This window comes from Pocillopora damicornis, chromosome 2 (genome assembly GCF_964200805.1).
Source record: "Pocillopora damicornis chromosome 2, jaPocDami1.2, whole genome shotgun sequence".
In the NCBI taxonomy this organism is placed as follows: Eukaryota; Metazoa; Cnidaria; class Anthozoa; order Scleractinia; family Pocilloporidae; genus Pocillopora; species Pocillopora damicornis.
Genome location: NC_142671.1, coordinates 9,541,878 through 9,567,385, shown reverse-complemented (window position 1 = coordinate 9,567,385; position 25,508 = coordinate 9,541,878). Strand labels below are relative to the sequence as shown.

The 25,508-nt window shown below is 37.7% G+C and overlaps 2 protein-coding genes and 2 pseudogenes across 2 annotated transcripts; 2 read left to right on the top strand and 2 right to left on the bottom strand.

The window, feature by feature from the left end:
• Window positions 1-1,550: 1,550 nt before the first annotated feature.
• On the bottom strand, window positions 1,551-4,338 carry LOC149049822 (uncharacterized; annotated as a pseudogene).
• Window positions 4,339-17,644: 13,306 nt separating this feature from the next.
• On the bottom strand, window positions 17,645-19,574 carry LOC113685180 (uncharacterized). Its single transcript, XM_027202659.2, is given in 4 exon segments — window positions 17,645-18,251; window positions 18,565-18,753; window positions 18,756-18,899; window positions 19,475-19,574. Coding segments are annotated over 4 exon segments (714 nt in total). The 3' UTR covers window positions 17,645-17,970.
• Window positions 19,575-20,413: 839 nt separating this feature from the next.
• On the top strand, window positions 20,414-24,481 carry LOC149049821 (uncharacterized). Its single transcript, XM_089191638.1, has 6 exons — window positions 20,414-20,431; window positions 20,754-20,845; window positions 21,488-21,724; window positions 22,381-22,436; window positions 23,946-24,012; window positions 24,357-24,481. Exons 1-5 carry the CDS (start codon window positions 20,414-20,416, stop codon window positions 23,948-23,950), a joined length of 408 nt encoding a protein of 135 aa, XP_089047764.1. The 3' UTR covers window positions 23,951-24,012; window positions 24,357-24,481.
• LOC149049820 (uncharacterized) lies at window positions 24,447-25,469 on the top strand (annotated as a pseudogene).
• The last annotated feature ends 39 nt before the right edge of the window (window positions 25,470-25,508 follow it).

The window sequence follows — 25,508 nt, the reverse complement described above, 5'->3', positions numbered from 1 at the left end:
AGTGTCTAATGTGTAATCATAAACGATATCAGTGTCTGATTTTGTGTGCGAATGGATTATTAGTGCAGATTACAGCTTTACTGGCAGTTGACGTACAAGGTAAGTTAAGTAGGGTAACTTTTACGGCACATTATCAACAGGACAATCGACAAGCTAGCTCACTAAGGTCTAAGAAGCTATTTAAAACTGATGCCAACTAATGCCCTCTACTTCAAGCTGTAACAATTCCTAGGATAAAATTCGCTCACTAAATGAGGCAATGTTTACGACAAAGTTTACTCTAATGGCATTAAATAATGTGATGCAAATTAATGAATAACCTGTTACTTCAACCAAATAGTAGCTAATAGTTTCGTATTTCTCTCTCGTATTTTACGCCCCCATAACTCGACAAATTGCTCCAAACAGCAAAAGAACTTGGATTTAAGTGTGAAAAATTATCTGACTCTTTTCAAATGCAAATGTACTTACAGTCGTTCTAGATTGGCAAGGGTGTCAAATATTCTTGGTTGCAATGTAACCAGTCTATTGCCATCCAAGTCACTGAAACAGGAAGGGAATTGAATAAATCAAATTATCAAAGTCGCATTCAGTATGACATGCCTTTTTAGAGGTATATCAAAATCCCATAGAACTCCGCTTTATGTGGACTGGATAAGCAAAGAGTTTATCGTCTCCTGTTATCGTCTATAGGTAAAAAAGAATTCTCCGCCAAGTGACTGAAATTGCCTCAGGTATCAATATGTTTACCGGGTTTTAACGTCCGTATCTACCACAACTACCACTACTACTACTATACTACTACTAGTATATAAAAAATCTAAAACAATAATTATAACAATTATTATGATGTATTGGAGCCTTTTGAAATCCGTGTTAGACTAACATGGAAAATGATAAAGCCGATCAGAACAAACGAATGGAGCAATGAATAGACGAGAACGAGCGGCAGGTGCTGATAAGTCTACTGGAGATAAAATGCCAAGAGTTACGCAGTTTCCTCAAGCAACAAGGAACGCTCAACCTGCCAGGTGCAGTGAAGGAGCACAAGAAGCTCGAACTTCATCCGCGACGTGTTTTCTCCGATGCCATTCATGCGGCGGCCGACGAGCCAATATTCCGTCACTCTGCCAAGAAGCAGTCAAAGCACAGACGAAGAGGAATGACTCATGTTTCTGACTCCCAAGGCGCCGACATAAGTCCTGAGTAGCGACTGGGAACCTCTTTGTCCACCATCTCCACTAGTTTCACTCATTCCATTAAAGAGGAGCCGTGTTCAGAATCAAGCAATTCTTAAGGAGCAAAATACCTTAACAGACTTTTTTCAGTCGCAATTAGTATTTGCATTAAATAGAGTGGAAGCCTTCTTTAAGGAGTAGGATTAAGGAAATAATTTCTGTAAAACTGTAGTCTCTTTCATTAAATTTTCTCCGCTGTTTGAAACATGTTATTCTTTCATTTTCTGGGAGAAAACTTTATACCTCTCTCGAAACGTTAAATGGGAGTCTCCTAAAGTATTTAGAAAACAAAGACCACTTTTGATTACACTCTTAGTTGCTTTGATGAGCTCTAAGCATTTTGAGTTCGGCCCTTTTCTTAAGAGAGTCTACTGTGCTGCCTTCCTGGAATTTGCAATTGAGCTCTTCTAGGATTGCCGTCCACTGAACAAATCCGAATATCTCTCTAACTTGCTTTAAGAAATCGTCCTCGTTTCCAGTTAATTTCAAGATTGGGTGCCTTTTGGCAACTATTGTGGACCATTTACTTCGGGAGACGGGCCATTTGATCCTGCAGCTTCAGGCAGCAATGTCGGCCCCAGTTCTCCTCTTTATCCAGCTTCGAACCTTTGGCTCCCTGAAGCTTCTGTAGACACTTGTGAGCCCTCCCGGCAACTTTGCGCTATCTTTACTTTTCAAAGTGAACTTTGACGACGGTGGAACTGTGTTTTGGCTCATTGGACGAAATTCCTTGCTCTCAGCTTGTGGGCAAATTTTCGTTTCGATTCGATAGCGATTCGAGTTGACGTATTATCTGAACGCGTCGAAAACTAATTTGCTCATGACGTCACCCAGTTTGCTGTGATGACCTCCATTCTTAGTGACCAGAACGAAGTTGCACTGGGATGTTAACAAGGGTCTCACAAAGTTTAGGTAGTGAATCAGGAACATGCGTGTTTATATCTGTAAGGACAAGCGAGTCGAATACATACTTGCTGGTGGTCTTGAAAATTTCTGATCGATGAAACCCCCTTGTCCTTCGGTAACTTTATCGTATTCTCCGTTAATGAGACATCAGTGGATGCGATCCATCGAAGACATCAATTTGGTGCCTTGTTTTGAGTTTCCAAGTGTAGACTTTTTGTTTGGAGTAATGCGCCATCAATGTTAGACCACTCAATCTGATTTGCCAAGCACACGTTTCTCTCTCCTTCTTTCCAGAACTTTTCTGATCTTTTAAAGGGGGCCAATTGATAAGTAAAAAGCAGAACAATAGACAGTCCGGGTCATAAACAGTTTTGTTTTTACCATGACATAATGTAACATGGCGGCACGGTCCAATTTTTCAAAACCTTGGCTAGCCAGCCCCTTATTTTAATCCTGCATTTTTGTCTCTGATATGTTTATGGCCTTTAGGACCCAGTTCATTTGATTTAGCACAGAAAGAGCTTTGCCTCAACGGCAGTTTGAATGGCGTCGGTGAAATGTGTGGGAGGAATCAAAATTTAAATTCGAGTTACGATGACTCATTTGGGAAGGTTGCTATCACTACCATGTAAATTTAAGGTACGTACGATTTGTTTTTGGAAAAAAAAAAGGAACATATTACGATAAATCTCGATTTATGTACTTCTCATCTTTAAAACATAAGGCGAGTGCACGTTGGTTTAGTTCAAGTGCACGGCCGTTGTTGTCGTGACTTGTTGTCCTGAGCCGTCATGGTGTTATGGCTTCTGCCAGCTGTCGATTTTCTCATTATTCCTAAAGGTTCCTTTTTGTTTTCGTTTTAGTTCATGGATGATCATATCTCCTTCTCGAGAAAATTCAATCGACTCTATGATAAAGGACTGTAGAGTAAGACGGTCTGACAAAAACCTAAGCGAAAATGAGCTTTCGGTTTAATTCAAAATAGTATCGACCAGGACTCTGAGGAAATTCATCCCAAATGGGTCTGCCCGGCATGGAAACGAATACTTTATCGAGTCTGGAAAAACTCAGATCAACAAACGATATTTCGACCTCAACGATCTTTTTTGTGGACATCTCATCGTGAGCAAAACTGGCCTTGTGTGAAAAAACCCAGAGGGCGCCCTTCAAATCAAGCAATAAAACAGTCGGCGGCGAAAGCTGGTTAAAGTGTGTTGCCTGAAATTCATGCAGAGCCACCTTTAATACACGATATTTCCTTTAACATTCATGTGGAAATTTCAGATGAGATCGAAGTAAAGATTTTATTTCATTGGTCAAATCCCAGGAAACCTGTATACACTAAACTGACTATGGCCTGGACCTATATTAACGCTTAAAAAACAATAAAAGCTAAGTTTTTCGTTTGTCTCACGATATAGTCACGCGTAATGTAGATCGCGACGTTTCGATTGCATACTGCTAGTCTTCTTCAGGCGATGAGGTCGACTGGTCATGCGTGATGTTATAAAGCATGATGCTCTGCTGTGATTAGTTGCTATTTAACAGCTCTGATTGGTGCATTTCGACCCTTGCTGTTCACTCAGTGATTTGCTCCCTCGGTGGTTCGCTGTCGCACGGCTCTCCTGTTGTTGTGTTTTTTGATCGTGGGCATCCACGCTTCTGAAATTTCTATTCCACTATCCCTGTTGATGTTGTTGGGGTGAAGTCTTATATGAATTGTCTCTTTGACCCTGCTCGTGTAGTATGAGTATAGGAAGACTTGTTCCTTATATACTCAGAAAGGAATCAAGTGTTCCACTAAACCCAATTCGGAACAAAGACAACGAATAACTGTCCCTCGAATACGTAAAAAGGAACTCTTATAGATACAAGGGAACGCGTTCTCAATAACAAATGTTCCAAAATCAGGGCAAAGGAATACGTTCATGGGAACACTTGTTCCTAAATTACTCATCTGGGACCAACATGTTCACTTGCTAAACGGAACTCGGAACAAAAGGTTCCCTTTAAACATTAAGTAAACTTTTTGTTTCTTATTAATGCCGAATTTCTTATTACGAAGGTGGTGCACTGAATATAGAACAGTACCGATTATGAAAATATATCCTGATCCTTCTGAGGGTGCACGGTCCATATCCAAGAGCGTCGAAAACAATTTATGAATATCATTATGGATGGCATATTTCGCCATCTATCAGCGTTTACTATAAATTAATCCAGAAGCAAAGAAGCCAGTAGTCTAAGTTATATGCTTCTGATTTAAACGTCGCTTACAGTTCTTCTAATCCTGTTAGATGATGAAATATCTTTTGCGGCAAAGACTTGATCGTGTTGTCCCACAACACTCTGTGAACATAATTTGGTTTCTATTAGTTAAGCGACATAAAGTTTGACGCTTTCTTTGAAGTTAAAAACTTTTGGCAAACTTGAAAGAGAAATTCAATCTGCCAACTAATTCAAAATTAGTTGGCGTATAACGCGATTTATCCACGACTCCGAGTGCTGCTATTCCAAAGATATGGTTGGATATTGAAGTCCTCACTAACGTACTCCGTTCTCAGTTCCCCGTTCACTGTTCTATACTTTTCTTCCCCTTTCCCCGCTTTACGTTTTCCGTTCTTCGTTCCCCTTCCCGAGGATCTTGAGCTTTCACACACATTTCAGAATTTAGATAACGCTGATTTATTGTTAATTAACTTACAACTTCTTTAACTCGGTGAGAGCATCAAAAATCCCCAATGATAACTCCACTAGCTTGTTTCCACGAACATTACTTTCATTTAAGAGAACAGAAAATAGCTTCATATTAAAACTGAGTGCATATATTTTACTGCTTTCATGTGGTGGGCTGAGATCACCAAGACGATTAAATTAAGCGTAGGGAAGAGAAAAATCATTTTCTCTCCAGCCTTTTTTCCAGACTTACCCTATCATCTCAATCATATCTACCATTCTCATTAAACACAACTTCTAATGCAATAGAATAGTGCAGCATTGTTAAAACCATTTCAATCATTACATGCCTAAGGTCCCTCCCAGAACCCTTTCTCATCTTTCCCTGCTCTGGGTTGCGTCTATTGCAAGCCCTCGTCAATATAAAATCATAAGGCAAAACTCGAACTCTGTCTTGAGTACCGCCCCCAACCAAACTGTTATCTAATCCTTTTCTCTTTGCTCAGATGACGGAACAGATATCAGTATTGAGTTAGGGAAACAACAGAGACTACGATACATATATATCTCTACGTACAGTTCTGTGAGATTTCCGAGATTAGAAAACAGGTTAGGCGGCAGGTTACCCAGACTATTGTTGATCAATTGTCTGTAAAATACAGAAAAATAACCACGGGAATTAAATAAACTTAAATGCATATATTCTTTAAGTGAGTCTTTTCAGTAACCTATAGCAGCTTCTAAATAAGTAAGAAACCCTTCGTGAGTCCGAACCTGCTAGTCATAGCACGTTCTTGTGGTTTTTTCTTAACATACCTCTATCAGCATGATGGATGATTGAATAATCTGGCTAAATGGTTTTAATTCATTAGAAACATTTTTAATGTTCAGTTCAGTATGAGTTAGTAAGTACGGCTAGTCAATTCCGAACATGGTGTCTTGTCCTGTTCAGCTGTCAATGGGTCTTTCGATACACAGGATTAAGTATGATATCTATACAGAGGAATGTGCAGTGAAATTGTAACCTATTTGCTTCTAAGGATAGAAAAACAAAAGATTATCTGTAGCTGTTGTTCTTCTTTGCGTTCCGATGGTACGAGATTCGTATCTACATAACCATCTCATATAAGATATTTTACATCTCTGAAGTTATTAACGTTAACGAAGCCAAAACATTAAGCACGAAGACGCAAAAATGATAAAGTCTTTTACCATATAATGCATATTCAAAGAATAGGAGAGATGGTAATTTTTTTGTTACTCGCCGTCTTCTTGGTTGGTTGCCAGTTGATCATTCGCTAATTGTATTTAATTAATCGTTTAGCAATGCATCCTGTTCTATATTCAGCATAATTTTTCTTTTAGACAGACAGATATATTAATGTAACTGTACATAAAGATATACGAGTCTTCCTCAAGGAAAGCTTTAGAATTGCCCCTGTTTCTGATTTTATCCAGCCTTGTGAATAACCGCATTATTCATAGAGCCAAAGAGTGCTACTCACAATTTCTGCAGCCTGGTCAGTTTATCAAAAATGTTTGGTGGTAGTTCTTTTAACTGATTACCATCTAACCACCTGTAATAAAGGATGTCGATGGCAGGTTAGTAATAACAACGACATAAATTATTGAAACTCGTGAAATCTTCCATATTTACATTTTCTCTTAGTATCATCATTTTTTCCTTGCTGATTTGCACGAAGCATATTTTGCTGTAACAGGACAACGTTTCCTTCTATTGGCAAGCACTTTACATGTTTTATCCTTCCCTATGATCTTCTAATGGTACTGTACTTTCTTTCCGCATAGCACCGATCTCACAGTTGTGTTTCTACCTCATTTATGCACAGCTCATACAAGTTAATTCAGTGTAGACGTAAGAGCATTTATGACGATTACAATGAATAAAGGGAAATACATTTTTGAATTAATTATGTACTTAATTTATTTAATTGCACTGTCCATATTACACTGCTAAGAAAATAATTATGATATTACGCGAACTCTGATCTGCTAACTCGATAATTATGTGGATCAACCTTATTTGGCTCGTGATAACAAAACCGAAGAAAATAAATAAAACAAAACAAAACAAAATTGAAAAATACTTGTTTTCACAATATCCTGCGTAGGTTATTAAGCCAGTAAACTGATTGAACAAACAGTCTACTGCTAAATTGAGTTTTCAACCGCCGAAAAAATTGAAAACGTTGAACCTCACCCTTCACCTAATTTTTAGAGACAAGAGAAGAAAAGACGAGCGCTTTGCTTCGGTAATTGGTTTCTTAGATGCTGATTACTATGCTTTAAGTGGTAGCGTTCCAAGTGGAGTGAACAAGAAACATGGTTTTGAAGACACAGTTGAAAAAAAATTGCCACCCTTTGTGATTGATCTCGTAAACTATCCCTTCAAAGTAATACATAGCAATCCATTGCCCACGGGGTTGCACAGGATGACGATCGAAGAATAAGTAATTATAAAAAAGTACGATTTATTTCAATAAGTTGTGATCACATTCATTTACGAGAGTGAAGAGCCCACTAAAAGTTGCCTCGCTCCCAACACTTAGACTGATCAGCATAGTCACTTTAATACTGAGAAATGATGTAATAACTTTGCATCTTTCTTTTGAGAAAACCTCGGCCGAGGAGAGTCTCCTCTCCACGTCAACTTTGTTAATTCCACTTACTCGATGTTAATAATGGATAAGCTTTGTGGAAGTACAACGCATCGATAAAACACGACTTGCCATAATCAAAACCAGTGGCCTCGGGTCTCGTAACTCCACAATTTATTTTCTAAATTATTTTGTAAATAAACCCCTTCAGGCGGCTAATTAAGTCCACGGCTGAGATATTGACCGAAAAATGAATATCCCGCTGAGAAGCGAAGCTTCCAGGGAAAACTTAAGATTTTGAGGACAATCTCTCAGCTAAGGACATTATCAGCCAACATTTAGAAACGAGGAAAGAATCCCCAGGTGACGCTAAGAACTCTCCGCAGATATTTTTGACTTTTCAGTGATTTTAATTCAATTTTCCTCGAATATTTTCTTACTTTGAAACTCATTTTTTTATACGACTTAGTTGTCCGATCGCTGGGTGCTATCGATTTCTTTTCCTGCATTTTTAATCACATCGGTAAGGATCTCTTAATCAAATTTCATGTTTCATATATTAAAATTTATTGTTCAAATTGGAGAAAATGAGGTATCACCCGATAGGAAAGTACACGTCGCTTTAGTTAACTTAGTGTGATTGTAATGACATGATACTTGGGGACTATGAATATTATGTAAGGTTTTCCATACATTCCGCCTGTTTGTATTCTCTTACGTCGCAACTATATTTGGGCAAAACTTCTTTTATATCACAAAGAGCCCGTAATGTAACCACATCATAACATAATCTGCAAAGCTGGATCATGGTTAATATAGCATCATACTGCTATCACGATCACGATTTTTACGTTAAAATAGACATTTGCGTTCATGATTTCTGTAAGTACTTAAGAGCGACGGTCAGGAAATATCGACCATTGAGTGGCAAGAGTTGAAAAATGAATTTCGCTTATTTTCTGACTATAAAAAGCTACTAAGAATAGAAGAAATTTAATGTATTTCTTTTTCTTCCGGAGCGCTTTAATTCTGAGAAAACTGAGAAAAACGAATTTGACCCGCGACGATCCCGAAAGGTCCCGCAAGCAAGTGTGAAATTGATATTTTAAACTGACTTTTGGTCTTCAAGGAAAAACGATTCAAAGGATCATGACACCGAATTTTGATAGAGTGATTGCTGTACTTTCCCAGGAACTATATGACTTATCTTTATTGTTGTTCATAAATAGCAAACAACGCGCAGGAAAGTGCTGTGTTTTCAAACGTAAAAATTCTCGCAAATACCTCCTTAATTCAAATGTTTTTTTCACTATGTGATATAATTCAGATTTTCCTTTTAACTATGTCATTAGAGGGATTTAAGGTTGTCCTTGATAATATGTTAGAATCAGCATGGGGTTTCTTTACAGCGCCTCACGCGAAGGTTTTGAGATGACAGTAATTCATTCAAATTTTTTACAACGGCTGAGTAAACAATTCTTGTTGCATGACCGTAACGTCAAGCGGAGTTTTTACACAGCAGGCCGGAATATACACGAAAGCGTACTGAAAACTGAAATTTGTGTGAGCTTTGGGTCCTTTTTTATTGAAAAAAGAGAGGTTATTTTTTCTCATTGTTAAGGTGGAAGTTTTCCTTTTCAGTGTTAGATGTTTTCCTGATATATATCAGGATGTAATTTGATTAGCTCTCGGCTAACCTGTTTAACTTTTATACTTTTTTTTTTCGCATCCTTTGGTTTCAGAAGAATCGGAACAGAAAGACAAAAATCATAGATGCTTTTTAAATTGATATTTTCTTCAATTGTGAGGATTAATTTCCATTATTTGTTGAAGAAATGACAGAGTTGGCTAAAGCTCGAAGCAGTTTACTAGCCGTAGTAAATTGAATTAGTCAATTAAATGCAAAGAGGGAAAATTTAATTAGCGAAGTTGGAGTGAATTTGTTTTGCCAGTTTTGTGTCATCATGGACGTTAAGTGCTCTTTTAGCTCCTTAGTCGGCGGTTCTTGCTCTTATGACCCCAGAGATAGGAGCAGATCAACTGAGGTTATCCCATTTCTGAACTGCAAAAGAGACATCGCGGGTCATAAGTCTTCCTTGTCAATAACTGACGTAGAAACCGAAATCGAACTTATTTTGGGAAGAGTATCTACATCCTTTTCTTCGGAGTTAGACCTTTCGGAATTAACGATTTGTCACCGGCACCGCTCATCCCTTGGTATTGGGTGGCGTCGAGGATCGAATCTGTGCCGAGTTCCTCCACCAATCTCGAAGCACGGCGGACAAGCCCCAAAAAACGCAAAGGCAGAAAGAGGACTTGGCAAAAGTGCTTGTTATTTGATATGGAAGAAACTGGGAATTTTTATTCCAGTTGGTTCAGGTCGCTTTTGCTCTAAAGGAATCTTCTAGTAAAAGAAGAACAGTGATTCTGTTGAAATAAAGTGTCCAAATTTCTCCGTGCGACTTTGTTTGCGAACGAGAGGCAAGTTGATGTATGCAAATTTCACGTAAATGATTAGCCAATTTTGTGACTCCGACCACAAAAACCGATATTCTATTTTTTCTAAAAAATAAAAAGCTTTTGGCGGGAACAATCCACATCAGGTATCTTATCTACCTAAAAGCTATTTATGGACAGAAAACGAAAGAAAGCGATTTTTCAACTCTTGCCACGAAATTAAGATTTTGGTCGATATTTCCTGACCGTCGCTCTTAATCTCTTAACACTAATGAACACGCATGTAACAAGTAAGACGCTTACTCTCGTTCATCTATCAATTAATCAGATGATATCTACTTACAATCTAGTTAAGCTGGTCAGGTTGTCAAATATTCCCTCTGGTAACGTTTGGAGCTCGTTGTCCGAGACGGCACTATAGTTGGGTCGAAAAGAAGAAAAAAATCAGAAGTCCAAATTAAAGCAGTCTATTCTCTCTTCAATATTAGGTAGACCAGCTTCTTCTTCGTCGTGATCGATTCTAAAAGCTGCAGCTATTCATTCATTGCCCGCATGTTAAGTAACGACTAACGTTCTTGCTTCTACTCATTATTCCAATACTTATTTCATCGATTACTCTGTTGGTTATTGTCAGGCTTGAAGAACAGGTAAGCACGAACAAGTACAATTTATTTGAATTAATTGCCATCAGATTCCCTTACGATAATGGCGAGCTCACTAAAATTTGCCACGCTCTCGACTCTTACTGTCTCACGGTTGGTAGTAGCGACCAAGCACTATTCGGTAACACGAGTTTGATTCCAGTCGCTGCAATAATATTTGTCAAGTCTTCTTTTTTAAAATTTCTATAGACGCACGGTCAACTTGCAAGGATCCTGCCGTCAGTTATTTATCATCCATTGGTCAAAGTTTAATCATTTTCATTTAATTGTAAGCAATTAATAGACCGCTCAGTTAATTCAGTCCTACATAAGGCTAAAAAAGCAACCGACATGTTACTTTTCTTTGATGACACTGATCAGCACTCGCTCAAAGGAAAAAAAATATAATATATTATATTATATTATATTGGGTCTATGAATTGTAACTTCTTCGGTTACATTCATTAAATCTGGAAACCAGTGTAGCTTCAAACTATGTCTGATAAAAAATATGTTTACTATACAATACTTAATAATTTTTGATAAGGTTAAAATTTAAAATGCTTATGTTATGAGAGAGAAACAACAAAAACGCCATACGAAACGTATCTGTTGATCAATGTGGCAGCTTGTTTAACTAAAATGTTTACGTCCTTCAAATTTCACTTTTTAGAGTGTGTTGTTAATGAAATTTGATTTGAACTATGGTCAGACTTCTTTTCAAAAATGCAAACAGCCACCTTTGTTATCTGTTAGGAAGCAGTGTAAAACAAACTCGCTTTCTTTATGTCCTCAGCGCAATCAGAGTTTAAAAACTCAACGACTGAGTAGCATTACAGATGCAGCTATATATGAGCTGCTCATTCAGAACTTAGAAAAGAATCATTAAATAACGCCAAGGGTTTGTTGCAATATCGTTTAGTTGCCGTATCGTATACAAAACCTAGCTTTCTTCACGTGGTCTTTGTAATTGTGAAGATCCTAGAGGTTGCGGCTTACTCAAACCCTTAACAACTACAAGGGTGGCGCGGTGCGAGGTGACAATAATTCAAACTCCACTAGGTAGATTTAAACTGATTTAATGACAGATCAAAAGTGTAGCGATAAGTTTGGTTTAAAAAGCCTATTTATTACTTCAACATAAACCGAGCTGTTACATGTTCAAAAGACCGAAGAAATAACTGACTACATTCCGAATGCGCATATCGTTATATAATCATGAGTGGCGCGCTCATAGTGATAAGTTCAACTGCTAGTACCTATGATCGCCGCTTCTATATAGTATTTCACAGTATTTCGTCACAAAAAGTTCAAAGGTTTAGATCAATCGGTTGCGTTTGACAGAAGGGTCATGAAGATAGCGAAGATCGAAGGTAGTTGACCTTGGAAGCAGCAGCAGTAGAAAAAACAGTAGTAGCTGTAGGTGCAGATTAAGTTGTAGAAATGAATAGACGTGATAATTCTCGTGTCATATAAATTATAATCAAACGAAGGTACAAACAACAGTATATTACTATAAACAAAAATAGCTAAATGAGAATAAAAGAGTAACGATTTAAAAAGAAACCAAAACAATTTGTAAATAAGATCGTTTTGCTATAATACTGTAATAATGACGCTTAGTTGACTAAACGAGACGTTCTACGACCGAAAAAAAAAGGCTGATGATTCTATGACTTAATTAAAACAAAGAAAATACCGACGCACTTTGGTTGACGACTCGTACCGAAAAAAAAGCAAAGACAATTGATATAGCGGTAGCTTGGATCCTACTGATCGTAACAAAGGTAACGGTGTGGCTTCAACCAACTTATAGGTTATGATACGTGAAGAAAGCTATGGCGTCGCAAAAAGTAGCTCCCTCAATAAGAACTACTTCCTGGGCAGCAAAGACTCCAAAGTTGTGATACAATTCTAGGAAATCTCCATTTCTACCGACGCCTTCATTTTAGATAACGTAATGGACTACACAATAATTGAATATAAATCAAAAGGAAGTTTGTAGGAAATTAGTAAAAACAAACAGCGTTTCAAAACTAACAGTCTTATGTATCCATCGTAATCAGAGTTTGCATACTCAACGACTGAGTAGCATTCCAAATGCAGCTTATTGACAGCACATTCGGAACTCAAAAAAGAATACTCCTGTAACGCTAAGGGCTTGCTGCAATATCGTTTATCCGTCAAACTGGCCCTCAGGTCGACCCTGCGTTGGAATGAAAAAAGTTTTGTTTTTGTTTCTTTTTTTTTTCTACACTCTCGGTCGTCTCAGTGACTAGTGCTTAGTGAGGACTGCGCTGTGGCATTTAATTGCTTGTTTTGACTCGGGTAGAAACACATGGAAGACGAAACGTTAGTACTGTTGTCGGATCTTTCCGTCCTTAGGGTTCGACAATTTATGATTACACAGCCGAGTCAAACTATTATAACTTCTAACAGAACGTTGACAAAGTCCATCCACAAAGTATAACTTCCTATGACACAGTTCATATATGAATCGACAGAGAGTAAATTCCCCGAAAGTCACAATTTTTCCTGCTAAACTAGGAGCTACTAAAGGAGCAGACCCAATGAAAGAAAGGTAGGTAAAGTTCACTCACAGGATATTCAAATGTGGATTGCGATCAAATAGGGCTGGAGGAAGCTCTTTCAGCTTGTTTTTGTTTAATCTCCTATTTAGCCAGAACAATCAAGAAGATTAGCTGTTAGCTTATCACAAGAATAACAAAGATTTATCAACGAAATCATGACCTTAGGCTCCCTGAACTTTTCCCTCCAGTCTGAAGTTCTTTTTTCTCTATGGGTTCAACGTCCATATGAACCAAAAAGAAGTCTGTCAGGACCATACCTACTTTTTTTCAACCACATCATATCGATCGTGACATATTATAAATAAATGATATGACATGTTTCTTTTTCCTTACATAACTAAGACAACATTTTTATTTAAATCACAACTGTAATGAAGTTGGCAAACGTAATTCAACGTACAATACTTGAAGATTGCTGAGGTTGGCAAGCAAGTCAGATGGTAGCTCCTCCAAATGGTTATCACTCAGGTCTCTGTAAAATGCAATGGAATTTACAAATAACGTGTACAAGGGGAAATATCCGTGATCAACTCTGACTTTATTATTCTCAGGTGATTAGCGTTTACAAGAAGACTGAAAAACTCATTACATAGTTACAAGAATGGATAAAGAGGAGAATTTCTTCTATAAGGGTGATGAAACTCTTACATGGACCAAACTGTCCCTGTAAACTCAGCAATCATATCAATAAATATCAAAATCGAAAGGCGCCCTTATATAGTAAATTGCAAATAAGTCAATTTATTTTCAAATAAAAGTGTGCGTGACCAGAAACTTTACCAAATAATTTCTGCTGTTAGAAGATAAAAAAAATTTCCAAGGACTTTAAGGTTCTAAATATTCCTGGATGAAGGCTGCTTAGTGTGTTGTTGTGGATATACCTGTGATTTGATTGGAACGATTGTCAAAGGCGTTGATACTGTCCGTGTATTGATTAACGCCTATATATGCAGGGTGCGGAGTGTAGAGTGACTAGTGCATAGTGAGGACTGCGCTGTGGCATTTAATTGCTTGTTTTGACTCGGGTAGAAACACATGGAAGACGAAACGTTAGTACTGTTGTCGGATCTTTCCGTCCTTAGGGCTCGACAATTTATGATTACACAGCCAAGTCAAACTATTATAACTTCTAACAGAACGTTGACAAAATCCATCCACAAAATATGACTTTCTATGACACAGTTCATATATGAATCGACAGAGAGTAAATTCCCCGAAAGTCACAATTTTTCCTGCTAAACAAGGACCTACTAAAGGAGCAGACCCAATGAAAGAAAGGTAGGTAAAGTTCACTCACAGGATATTCAAATGTGGATTGCGATCAAATAGGGTTGGAGGAAGGTCTTTCAGCTTGTTTTTGTTTAATCTCCTATTTAGCCAGAACAGTCAAGAAGATTAGCTGTTAGCTTATCACAAGAATAACAAAGATTTATCAACGAAATCATGACCTTAGGCTCCCTGAATTTTCCCTCCAGTCTGAAGTTCTTTTTCCTCTATGGGTTCAACGTCAATATGAACCAAAAAGAAGTCTGTCAGGACCATACCTACTTTTTTTGACCACATCATATCGATCGTGACATATTATAAATAAATGGTATGACATGTTTCTTTTTCCTTACATAACTAAGACAACATTTTTATTTAAATCACAACTGTAATGAAGTTGGCAAACGTAATTCAACGTACAATTGTTGAAGATTGCTGAGGTTGGCAAGCAAGTCAGATGGTAGCTCCTCCAAATGGTTATCACTCAGGTCTCTGTAAAATGCAATGGCATTTACAAATAACGTGTACAAGGGGAAATATCCGTGATCAACTCTGACTTTATTATTCTCAGGTGATTAGCGTTTACAAGAAGACTGAAAAACTCATTACATAGTTACAAGAATGGATAAAGAGAAAATTTCCTCTATAAGGGTGATGGACGATTTTCTCTTAAAGAAGCGATTGAATTATCCATTCATCTTTGCTTCTTGGTATATTTGGCAGCTGGTTGATTAACTATTTAATGCTTTTATTTTTTCTTGAAAAATTATATATAGTGTCCTCTCTTGTTGGTTTGTTTGTTTTTTTTGTCTGTTATTTGAATTTATTTGACTTGAATGATTACATGTAATATACGCACAAGATTGTCGTTGTAGCTGGTACTTTCCATGGAAATGATTTAAGTTGTTTTCCCCTGCAGTTAACTTCCACTGACTTGCATTCACAGGGTTCTGGACAATCAATTGTAGTATTTGATGCCAAATAATTGCTTCTTACGGTTTCAACAGCTGTTCAGTTAAATTTACATACGTCATAAGTATTTCCAAAATAACAAACAAAACTACGTACTGATGACTGATGATTACTAAATATATTTGGTAGAGAGGGCTAAATTATTCGCCAATAGTATTTACGAGAAGTGAAATGTCATCGCTTACCCAATAAAAAAGTAAACACGAACATGGTTTTCTTTGTGACAGACATGACGCGAGAATCACCTGAAAGCACAATAGACAAGATCAGCGCTTAAGATCGAGGCAAACAGGCATGGCAAAGAAATCTATGTGGAACGCATTTTCAGTCTTGTGGTCAAAGGGGAAATAAACTAAGGCGAGCTTGGAAAAATTTGAAGAGCTGAATATAACGAAATCTTGAAAAAGCAACTATAGGAGTACACTAAGGGGCCAGTCTTTATTTATCAACGGTAGGGGAAATGAAGGGGGAATCAGTCGTCGCCAACAGAGTATAAAAATAGAACTGTAGAAAATTGACAGCCGATTGACTTTTAATGAGGGGGACTCATGCAAATATGAAAATGACTATTTATCACCGAGGGGGGCCGGGGAGGGGGGAGGCAGAGGATTTGGTGGACCACGTAGGGGTCAACAGAAACGGAGGGGGATCAGTCGTCGCTAACAGAGTTTAAAAATAGAACTGTAGAAAATTGACAGACGATTAATTTTTAATGAGGGGCACTCATGCAAATATGAAAATGACTATTTATCACCGAGGGGGGCCGGGGAGGGGGGAGGGGGGAGGGGGGAGGCAGAGGATTTTGTGGACCACGTAAGAGTGAACAGAAACGGAGGGGGATCAGTCGTCGCTAACAGAGATTAAAAATAGAACTGTAGAAAATTGACAGACGATTCATTTTTAATGAGGGGCACTCATGCAAATATGAAAATGATTACTTAACGCCGAGAGGGTGGGGGGGGGTGGGGGCGGGGGGAGCGATTATCTGAGGAAATCACGTGGTGTTCAGCAGAAGCGGAGGGGGGGGGGGTAAGTATCGCCGACAGAGTATAAAGATAGAACTGAAGAAAATTGACAGCCGATTAAGTGCGAATGAATGGGGATCATAAGAATATGACAATGACAATGAGCTTTATTGCTGAAGTCCGTCATCAGTCGTGCCTGGTCTGAAACAAGCTCAAAGAAAAGCATTTGAAGCCTTTTGAAGCAGTCAGTGTTGACGTTACACTAAGACCTGCGATTCAAACGCACTATAAAAGCATATATATATATATTTTTTACCAATTGTTTTGAACTATTTAATGTACTACTTGCAATTCACAAATGGATGGATTCAATTATTTACCTGAACTACCCCATCGAGTCTCTGGTGTCTTGTAAGCCACAATATTGCACCGTTAAAGACAGAATTGCTAAAATAACGTTATTTGAATACGTTTGCAATAAACTGCATGAAAACGTGGATTTGCATGCATAATTACCGATAATTATGTGGTGGACGATACATAATTAATATCCCGGGGAACTGAAATTGTTTTGAAACTTCCAAACTTTTTAGGAATTCCTCTTTCTTTAAAAAACTGAACTGTTCATTTGACTTCTTGTCTCTACTTATAGCAAATATTTGCGTTTTTTCATCTCTTTTTCGTACAATATGTTCAGTGCCTGTCTAAACATGACGTTATTGTCATTGTTGGTTATTTAAAAACTAGCGATCTTTATCAATTAAAGAAAATTCAAATGAAACACGTAGGATGAAATATTTTTAATTCACAAAGAAATTGTGACTGGTAATACGACTGAAACTGAGGAATACCATTCATTCAGAAATAGATATTAGTAAAGGATGTATTTCCGAGGAAGTGAAAAGAGTGCGCATGCCCACAAGAAGCTAAAGCTTGGCAAGTGGCGTTTCGATACATAAATTTCTCACCAACACAGATTTTTCTATGCTGCCGCATTTAACAAACCAGATCTCACAGACCGCCCAAAACTAATATGGGGTTTTGTTTAAAAATACATATTTATGTCCTGATGCTTTGCCGTAGGTGAACTTTCCTTTGCAAATCTAGCTCTTTTTAAATTATTTAGGCTAAAAGGTGAATTTCACATACAGTTCATGTTTCTTTTCATGTTTCGTGTAACAGTCATATCATGTAATATCTAAATTTTTCAAACTTCTCAGATTGAGCCTGGGCTGCTTGTTGTGTCAAACTTACCAAATACGTCAACATGTTCAGATCTTTTTAGAAGAATAAGACAACCATCAGCCTTGCATGTTACGATTTATGTACTTTTATTCATGGACGGGGAGCTGTTTATAACCGTTTTCCTTAGGCACTCGGGTGAATCATACACGAGGGCCAGATGACAGCTCTTTATAATAAACTAGCACAAACATATTTCATGCATCAAGTAATAATACGAACTGTCACTGGATCAAACACAATTCTTACCCTAATTCTACTAGTTTGATCAAAATGAAGGATCGATTTCTGTCGCTTGGCCGTGGAAGGTCTGTGTACGAGACTAATTCTGCCCTCGCCTCCACCCCTCCCCCACCTTAGCCATTGAAGAAGTCCGATATTTTTATTATTTTGAAGATTTAACTGAATTCTTTTCGAATGTCATTTATTGCGGAGTAGGTGGACGCCACACCCCCAAAAATTCCAACAGCTATGAGTACATACAAGAAAACCTTGATATGAAGAGGAATATTACGTTCAATTCTCAAATAAAACAAACAGGGAAATACAAAGGTCAATGCAGTTATTGTGGATCCTCCAATAAGAGACAGAATGGGACCAAACTTTGGGATGAGTTCGCCAATGCCAAGAATAAAACACATGATGGCGGTGCGAAGGAGGCACCGTTTGACACCAAATCCTGTTGGAAAAGAAGACCGAAAAATGACTTAAGTTAGCGTAGGTGTCTAACATTAAAACGCTGTGTGGATGGGGGGTTTTATGAAAGCAAGACTCCGATAAGGAAAACAGTTTTACACGAAAGAAGAAAGAAAAAAAAAGCTCGTATTTCGCGCTTGGATATATAAGCGTAGCTGTGAACCCTAGAGCTATCTTGATCACATTCCTTGTAAAATATTAGATTCTATGTTGTTTTACGGAATAGGTAGACGTTCATCGCAACCCTTGCTTCCCGCTGAATTAATGAGATTAACCCTGGGTGTATTTAAACCAACCTTGAGGTATGCTCAAAAAATCCTCAAAAGACTGTGATACTGGGTTTATCACAATAACAAAGCTGAACAGCAGGTGAAGTGTGATCAGTACAAGCACTATGTCTAACATAACAGCAGCCGCGTCATGTCCTTCGTATTTCACGCTCTCGAGAATGTTCGATGTGATGTTCTTGCCGTAAGCCACAAACCGAGGATTGACACAGGTAGATACATGCTTACGACACCAACCTTCGCCCAGAACACAGAAATTGGAAACTTGGAGCATTTTTTCATGTCTATCTGAATCGTTGGAAAGGTTGAAGCGCCACCAAATGAAAATAATATAGTTCCGAAAGCTAAAAGAAAAGGAGAAATTAGAAGAACTCAGCAGCATTGAGGAATGAATATAAGGTTCACTTTAGATAAAACCTACCATCCTCATTTTTCCTGCGAAATTTTAGCCACGCAGTGGATAGCTCTTACTGACGATTAAAATGTTAACATTTCGCGGCACATTCTAGTAAAAAAGTCATGTCATTTTTTTATTACACTGGATAATCTTGTAAGTCGACTTGGCCACTCCGAGACCATTGGCAGCCTCTGTTCAGAAATGGATCACTGATGCAGTCAAAACGTGATAAGAAAAAACAAAAGAGCACATGAAGCGCAGCCGGTTGTGTCACTGATGTTTTTACCACATTTTGACGTCTTCTGTGATCTATTATTGTACAGACCCACAGCAACGTAGAATCGATTTTCTAATTGTAGAGATGACGAAAGGTTGTTAATAATGACGTCATCTATGCGTTTGTCTTCCAACAGAACATAAGTAGTACCAATAAAATGCTTGTATAATTCAGCTTATCGTATAATTTTATATGAGTAGCATATATAATTATATATGATAATAAGTCCACTTAGGAAAACACACCTGAAAAGAAACTCTCGAAGCTTACACTAGGTTGTTCAACAGTATTCAAATCAGGCGGCATATCCAATGCGATGCACACGCAGATCATCAAACAAGCCATAGCTGTTGCTACACTAGCACTGACAGCGATCCCTCAGAAGTGCTTGGGCGTTCCCAGCCACGAGTATGGCAGCAGAACAGCAAAACAAATCACGAGCCAAATATGTAATTCGCCGGTTTTCTCAACATCAGCCACGTGCAGATTGACAAGATTTGCCAAGTTTCCCGCCGCCAGGATCAAAAACACTACACACACCCCTAATCATAATATCAAAACAGTAACGTCAGATAAAACCTAAACATCTCATTGTCCAAGCGTGGATGTTTGTTCCAGATGTAAAAATATTAGTTTCGGAGCCTTATCAATGTCATCGAGGTTGACCAATGTTTCTCATGGTATTGATGCGAAGCTATGTTTTGCTGCACGAGAGTTGAAAAAGAGGATTTAACTCATATTTACCTTTTGATTTACTACCCTTTACAAAAGTGATGGAACCCAGCATTTTTGCTCTCAGGAGAACGTAAGATAAGTGCCATAAGGCAGCACCACCTCCGTTTGAACCCCTTAAATCTAAAGATGTGACAGGCAATTTTCTTTCTCAGCTGTCACACATTTCTATGCATAAAATTAGTTAAGAGGATTTAGTTTTTCGATCATATTCTCTAACCAATCAGCGAAAGTACTCCTATGTTTCAAGGAGATTTTTCATGTCAAGGAAACACTCCTGAAAGTCAGAGGGAACTGTTTTGAGTAAGTGTGGAAGATTTCAGGCACGGCGAGAATAATGATGAAGGAAAGGATGGGGCGAAATATTAGCTATAGACTTAATACAATTGAAAGTACAACTGTTATTTCTTTCCTTTGAGACTTGTAGTGCAGAATGAACCTCTTTCGCCAAAATGCAAACGCCGTATAGGGTTAGGGGGTGGGGAAGTAAAGGGATATTGACCGCGATGATATACCTAACATTTGCCCCACAAGACACTGGTATACCTTAAAATTGTAAAGAGTCACCCGAAAATTTCCTCGGCCTGATTGTGACGCCGTGAAGGCACATCAGAACGATCTTTCGTAGCAGTCACCTGCATTTTTAGTGAATGACACTGGATTCTCTAGAGATTATCAACCTGCTTATTATAAGTTGTCCTGTTGGGATGATGAGCACAAAAACGTCGGTGATTCCTCTTTCGCGCGGGATGCTTATGCAAATCAAGTCACAACCTCGGTCCTGTTTCTCAGGGACGAGAGGTCCTGGGAAAGAAGCAAAGCGGAGTTCAAAATGGCTATTTGATTGCTAAACCTGAAATGAACTGTCTCACACGACTCTTTAAGTAAGTAACATATTTAGAAGTGGGAACACAAAAGCAATTTTTAGAAAATTCACTTGGGGCATTAGACTCAAAAATAATCGAGCAAGCAGACGTCATCTTCGTGAATCACATCATGTAAAATAGAATAAATACTCAAGGCCTAGGTGGAGGAAACACTTTAAAAACTCACTGCCTCGCATGTATGTATTATGATAAAGCAATTATTGATTGATAACCCTGCAGCGAAGGATGATGCATGTGTTCAGTCCCTTGGAAGCGTCTCCTGTTGCTCCCTAAAAGTTTCCTGGCACCCGCTTCTGTGTTCAATTTCTAAATTTAAAAATATCTAGTTAATCAATAAGCATTTCATTTCAATGTTATTTTCAGTACTGTATCGATCAGTGTGATGTTGATGCAGACAGTCACAGCCAATGATGCTCATTTTCCATAAGCATTTTCTCCGATTGCTGGGTACGGGGACCGTACGTGTCCGTTGTACTCGCTATGCCTCTTAAGAAGAGTCGCCCACGATCTCCCAAGAACCGTTCCTCATGATAGACATGACAGCGTAACTTGTTTTCGTCACGCAATCTTCATAAATTACATGTATTTGACAAGTGCCTGATAAGTGCTTGAAATTAACACAATCTTTTCTGTTGACAGGAGAATGACTTTGACACAAGAGATTGGACTGAGAGATGTTTTGATACCATTGGAATGCGTAATCCATTTGTACTCAGAGCTGAAGATCTCCCAGAGCAGCCAAACTACTTCACTTGTGCCTTCAGAAAAGACAAACTTGACAAGTACGTTTTCTTTGTTAACCATCAGGATTATGGTTAACAAATGGTTATGGTTAGCCGTGATGATTTCTTCAAAAGTGCTCAGTGAAGCAGAATTGTAAGGGATTCCTGTAACACAGGATGTTTACTTTGAACTCAACTTTATCATTGCAACATTACAAGTCTGATAGTTTTACAGTCATGTATGTCTTGTAGTACCTGCTATGTTAGGTCTTCTACTCACTGAACAATGACCAAATGTTATATTCATCCTTTGCCTGATTTATAAAATAGTATACTCAGGTAACACATCTCAGACAGAGATGGCAAAACAAATAGAAGTACAGTAAATATTGATGTTCAATTGCAAGCATGTTCACAGAATTTTGACAAGAACACAGTATGGTGAGAAGAGGAATCAGATTGGTAAAAATGAAGCAATCTTAATCAAAACTATACTTTATGTTAATGACTAGCATTAAAAATTTGGGGCCCTTTACATTAGGAAGAGAAAAATGTTTTTGTCAGTCATTGAACAATAAGAATATTGCCACCTACAGGGAATTTAAAGGTACATGTCAGTTTTCTCTGATAACAGCAAGACTCTTTGAAGTATTCTCTTTTGTATTACTTTTCATTATTGGTGTCAGCTTATTAAACTGATTTTGCAGTATATCATGTATCACATTGTGTATGGTGTGATCAGAAACTTATACCTAACATAATGTAGGTGCATATCCTTGTCATTAATGCATCTTTGTAATATGATGTTAGGCATTGGATGCTTAATTGGCAATGGATCTTACGCTGCAGCTTATCCCTTACACGAGGTAAAAAATTAATTGCAAGTTTTGTTTTTTTTGTTTTTTTTTGTCTTCAGTATAACAACTCCAGTTACTGTAAAACTTGAAAAGTGTCCAAGAAATTTACTATGGTATAAGTTGATGGATCACTGCAATTTACAATGATTTCTCTAGGTTTAAAAAATGAGCAGTTCCTGAATGATAGTCCTTTAGAAGAGAATATCATAGGCTTTGAAACTTCTCAGAATTTAGATTGACTGAAAACAGAGACTTGAAGGGCAGTGGTGAACAAATTTAAGGGCCCTCATATTTGCACATGATTATTAAGTTGAAGTCTCAAGAAGGCTGACATACAGTTATATCATAAAAAACTTAAAATTAAAAACCTTGTCTCCTGTCAGGAATTAAAGGGACATGAAAAAGCCAAACAAAGCTATATAGGTCATGGTTCATTTTTTGTAAGTGCACTCCATCTAGTTGAATGATCCCATGCAAAGGACTGGCCAGAGGAAAAGGCAACATACTGCATCAGTTTCCTCAGAGTGATTTGGAGTCTAATAATGATATTTTCCTTGAATCAACAATTATGTCAGGTTGCTTGAACAGGATTCAGCCAAATGTTGGCAAAGTTAGCCAACTGTGTTTTCTTGTCATTTATTTCAGAAAGTACAGTAAGGCATTCTCGTGAGATCAAAATTTTAGGATGAAAATTTAATACAAAGAAGGAATAACATCAAACAACTACATGTCCATATGTTTAGTCAAGTGAGAGTTGGACAATGGATGTCTTGATCCAGGGAACATTAAGCTTGTACATGGGGAGCTGTTCAGACTGATACATACAAGTGATTAACAAAATCGGATGGTTGCACTGTGAAGGCATCCATTGTACCTTTTCATTAAAAAAAAAAAACAACAGTTCAATGGGCAAAATGTGAGACAACAGCATGCACATGTGACACCTTCTTTCCACTTACACAGGCATAGTGTGTTAATTGCCCTATTACACTGTCCAATTACAAGCATGATGTGTACACTGTCCTATTAGTGCTCAAACTGAGCTGGAGAACTCAAGAATTTTGTTATAGTTTTGATCAATGAAACCAGGGATTTTGAATAGCAACAAAGCATAATTGTACTTCAGGCCAATTTTCAGGGTATGCTTTTTGTTCATGACCATCAAAATAATTCAATCAGACTTGAACACAACATGTACGAAAATCATGTTGTCTCAATCATATCTAGGACAACTGTGTGGTTGTCAGTTGCTCATAACACACACAAAAGTAATTTTTTAGCATTTTGAAACATGTTCTTTTACCTTTAGGTGTTGATGTTACAAATTAAAGAGTTGCATTTGATTTTTTTTTTACTGGAGAGAGGTAAAAGAGATGGATTTGGCATATGATGAGCACACTGTAATTTATAATTACTTTATCAGGGAATTTGACATGTAGAGATCTATACATTGCAAAAATTACCACAATAATGCATGGATAACTTGATACAGTACCATCATTTTTGTATTTTACAAAGGTTGATGTAGGACACTTATGAAAAAGATCAATCCAATTATCCTCCAAGACCTGAAAATGCCAGACAGGTAATTTTTTTATTATTATTTTTAAATTAATAGACCTCGTAAGGTTAATTAGTTTTGTGTATGTTGTTTCCTGTTAAGTTTACAGTGTACATTGTGTATATACAACTCGGACCTAATAAACTCCTAAACAAATCTATGGTATGCAGTCATTTCGTACCCATAGTTGTTTTGTACTCATTCATTTTATACTCAAGCTGGGTACAAAATATCAGACTTGAAACTCTGATAGCTTTTCTCAATATTTTCTTTTAAGTGCAGTTATAAATTTTTCTATTGCATTGTTTTTTCCAGTTTTACAGTTGGTAATCAATGATAGTTTTATTTGTGGGTTGTTGCTATATCAGTTGTTGTTTGACACCTGGGTTAAAGCACATCGCTGGTACAAAATGCAACCATTGGATCATATCAGGTAAAATCACTTACACAGGACTGTTTAACTCAAGGTGTGTGCATCATTTTTTGTTGTTAATAGTTGTTTTGGTTGATTATTCATTAATTTTGTTACAGAGATTACTTTGAATGCAATGGCATGCTCCCTTTTTTGGGCATCCAGTTACTGAACCGATCGCCCCAAATAGAGACAAAGGTGTACGTAAAACCCACGAATTCAAGTCTCCTCTTACATTACCAAAGTCACGTTGACAATCGGTGCAAACAGGGTTTACTCCGAACTATGCTGGGTCGAGCACATCGTTTATCTTCTTCTTGGTCACACTTCTCAGACGAATGTGACCGATTGAAGACAGTATTCTCGCGTTTAAAGTACCCCAAACACCTCATCGACTCTGCCACCAAAAATTTCGTTGACTCAAAGGTTTGTGACCAGCAGCGACCATTATTACCAACTAAAGAGACGGATGACACAATTCGAGTGGTTCTACCATTTAAAGACCAAACCTCAGCAAATTTTGTGAAAGGACAACTCAAGGATCTGAGCCTAAAAGTGAACACCAACATCCAGCCCGTATTTGTCAGCCGAAAAATTGACCAAGAACTGAATGTGAAAGAAGCAAAGCCATCGATCGTAAATGAACAGTGTGTTGTTTATAAATACCAATGTGACCTGTGCGATGCAGGTTATATAGGATACACACGCGGACATTTACACAATCGTGTAAAAGGACATAAACAACAATCCTCAGCCATTGCCAAACATTGCAAGAACGTACACGGGACAATCCCTCAGGACCTACTGAAATGCTTCGAAGTTCTCAGTGCAGGAACAAATTTGACTGCTTATTGTACGAAATGCTTTATATAAGAACTTTAAAGCCAAACCTGAACGTGCAATCGGACTCTATTCGTGCGAAAGTATTTGTATAATCTTCGCACCTATTATGTTAATTTTTCGCGCCACATCGCTTAAATACTGTTATTTGCATGTTTTAAACTTTTACCTTGATAATGGAGTCATGACTACTCCGAAACGTCGGATTTTATCGTTCGTTTTTACTGTTTTATCTTTTAAGAGATTACTTTGGAGAGAAAATTGGAAT

What these genes read in the sequence shown, in the direction of transcription:
- LOC149049821 (XM_089191638.1), top strand. An exon ending in TGTCTCACACGACTCTTTAA is followed by an intron (nt 20,846 to 21,487) that starts GTAAGTAACATA and finishes TTCTGTTGACAG; the next exon opens with GAGAATGACTTTGACACAAG. An exon ending in GTGCTCAGTGAAGCAGAATT is followed by an intron (nt 21,725 to 22,380) that starts GTAAGGGATTCC and finishes ATATGATGTTAG; the next exon opens with GCATTGGATGCTTAATTGGC.